The sequence below is a fragment of the Alligator sinensis genome, unplaced genomic scaffold (genome assembly GCF_000455745.1).
Source record: "Alligator sinensis unplaced genomic scaffold, ASM45574v1 scaffold1123_1, whole genome shotgun sequence".
Lineage (NCBI taxonomy): Eukaryota > Metazoa > Chordata > Crocodylia > Alligatoridae > Alligator > Alligator sinensis.
In genome coordinates, this window is record NW_005842540.1 from 1,086,124 (window position 1) to 1,088,319 (window position 2,196).

At 62.0% G+C, this 2,196-nt stretch overlaps 1 protein-coding gene across 1 annotated transcript in view; it reads left to right on the forward strand.

The window, feature by feature from the left end:
• Window positions 1-1,893: 1,893 nt before the first annotated feature.
• Window positions 1,894-2,196, forward strand: part of LOC102383235 (ephrin type-A receptor 10) — a gene marked incomplete at its 3' end in the record, with an annotated part of 4,668 nt that continues 4,365 nt past the window's right edge. Inside the window, exon 1 of the mRNA XM_006031938.1 lies at window positions 1,894-2,041. Coding sequence (XP_006032000.1) covers window positions 1,894-2,041 — 148 coding nt within the window. The remainder of the gene's footprint in view (window positions 2,042-2,196) is intronic.

Here is a 2,196-nt window from a genome sequence, read left to right on the forward strand (position 1 = left end):
AGCCCCGATTTATGAGCCCGTTTTACATTCGCTTTTCTTTTGGCCGGGATTTCTGTCACTTAGCTGTGATCGAGGAATGGCAGCAACGAGCTGGCGCTGCCGGCAGCACCGTCTTGCTGGGGTCAGGCCGTGCTGCCGTGCAAAGCCGTGCACGGGCCCCTAGGAAGGAGGTCAGGCTTGCTAGATTCGAGAGTCACGGATGGTGCTGGGTGTATTTGGGCTGGGGAGCGCCGCCAAAATCTGCATCCTTGTTCCTGCTAATCCTGTGCCCGCTCCGGCTTTGCTCGCGCGCCTCCGTCGGCCAAGCCTGCACAGCCGTGCCACCCCCTCGGCCTGCCCCGGCAGAGCTATCCAGACCCGTGGGGCTTGCTGCTGTTCCAGCGTCCCACCGCGCTGCCAGTCCACCCAGGTCCTGATCTGCCCCCAGCACCCTCTGCCATCCCAGGCTGCCTCTTTGGAGCAGGAACAGCGATGATCTGGGCTGCACTGGACCAGGCCCCAGGACCACCTGGCCTACTTCCCCGCTGAGTCCCAGAGAGAGCGACGGGGTGGTGCACGGGGCTGCCCGGCCCTCCTCTCCAAAGGCAGCTCCTGCCATCATGGTCCCAAGCCTCCGTCCTCCCAGCTCCTTTACCCTTCCAACTGCAACGCTGTTTGTCAGCAGCAGACAGAGCGCGTGCCTCAGGCCAGCGGCGGCCCTGCTCCCCGCTGAGACGCGCGGTCCTTGAGCTCGGGCACCGACGGTCCCGGATTCCGGTCCCGGTTCCTCGGGGCCGGTATCGATTTTTGTGACACGAGTGCTATTTTTACCGCTTCCTTTCTGCCACCGCTTGCAGCGGGTAATAGCGCATCTCAGGGAACTGCGGCAGCGCGGGGGCTGCTCTGCAGCGCTGGTCTGGAGCCCCTGCGGTGCCAGGCTGATGCCTGCAGCCCTGGCCAGGACTTGCGTTCCTGCGCTGCTCTCGGCCCGGGTTTCTCCTGCGCCCACTGATTGCTGGGGAACAGTGGCAAGGACAGAGCGCTGCGTGCGTGGCAGAGGTGACATCCTGGGGTGTGCAGTCCAGGGAGCGAGCACGCTGGCGTGCCAACCCCTGCTGGCTCCTGCATCTTGGTGCTCCCTTCTCTGCCAGCGTCCGCCCCTCTCTCCTGACTCCGACTCGGAGCAGGGACCCCCATTTTGTGCCGTGTTTGTGCAGCGCCAAGCGCCGTGTGGTCCGGGTCCCGGGCCAGGCCTGGGGCAATCTGGATAGATGGCAGCGAGAAGCACCCCGTGCTCCTTTTTGCCCTGACGGAGGTTTCTTACGCACTCCATCGTGCCAGGGACCGTTTCCCTCCGCAGCACGAGCCTCCAGAAGTGTCAGTCAAGCACCTCTGGCTGCTCGAGCCCCGAGTCCCAACACGCTCCCGCAGCGGATGAAACACTTTGTATTCGGTCAGCACCGGGAAACCACCAGCCTCCGCTCCTCCGAACACACCGGGCACGGCCGTGAGCGTGCACCGCTCGCGGGCATCCCCGTGGTCCGCGTCGATTCAGTGCCCTTTGTGGCACGAGCAGCAGGATCCCTTCCGTGCAGAGCAAGCTGCCGCGCTCCGGAGGCTGCTAAGTGCGATCCATACATCACACCCTGCGAGTCGCGTGTCATATTAGAGCCATCTCGTTTTAAAGGGCATCCTTCAAGCGCAAACTAGCTTTTCCCCACACTTGACTGATCGCACAAATAACCGTGATTAAAGGTCAAGTGCCTGGGTTTTTCTCTTTTACTCCTTAAAAATTTATATGCGCAAGAAACCCTCGGAGCTAACACAGCGTGAAATTGTGATGCAGTTCGGAGCCTGTAACGACAGCGGAAGATCGCTTCTCTTCCTGGGCGAGTGGAACGGTGTCCCGTAGGAATGGCTCTGGCTACGAGGAACCCGTCTGTCGTCTCGCTGGCCCGCCCGCGGTGCAGGAGCTCCCTGATTACGAACACGGGGGAGCGCGGGGTGCCGCGGGCCTTCCCCGCGCCCCGGGGAGCGCCCCGCCTCGGGGCTGTAGCTCACAGTACCGCCTTTTCTTAGTTTTTAATTATTTTTTACACAATTATTTATTATTATTATTATTCTAATTTATTTGATTTCCACGGGACATTGCTGGTGGCGGTGGCCCGGCTCGGCCCGGCAGGCCCGGGCGCGTCGCTCCGCGAATCGGCGGCCGCC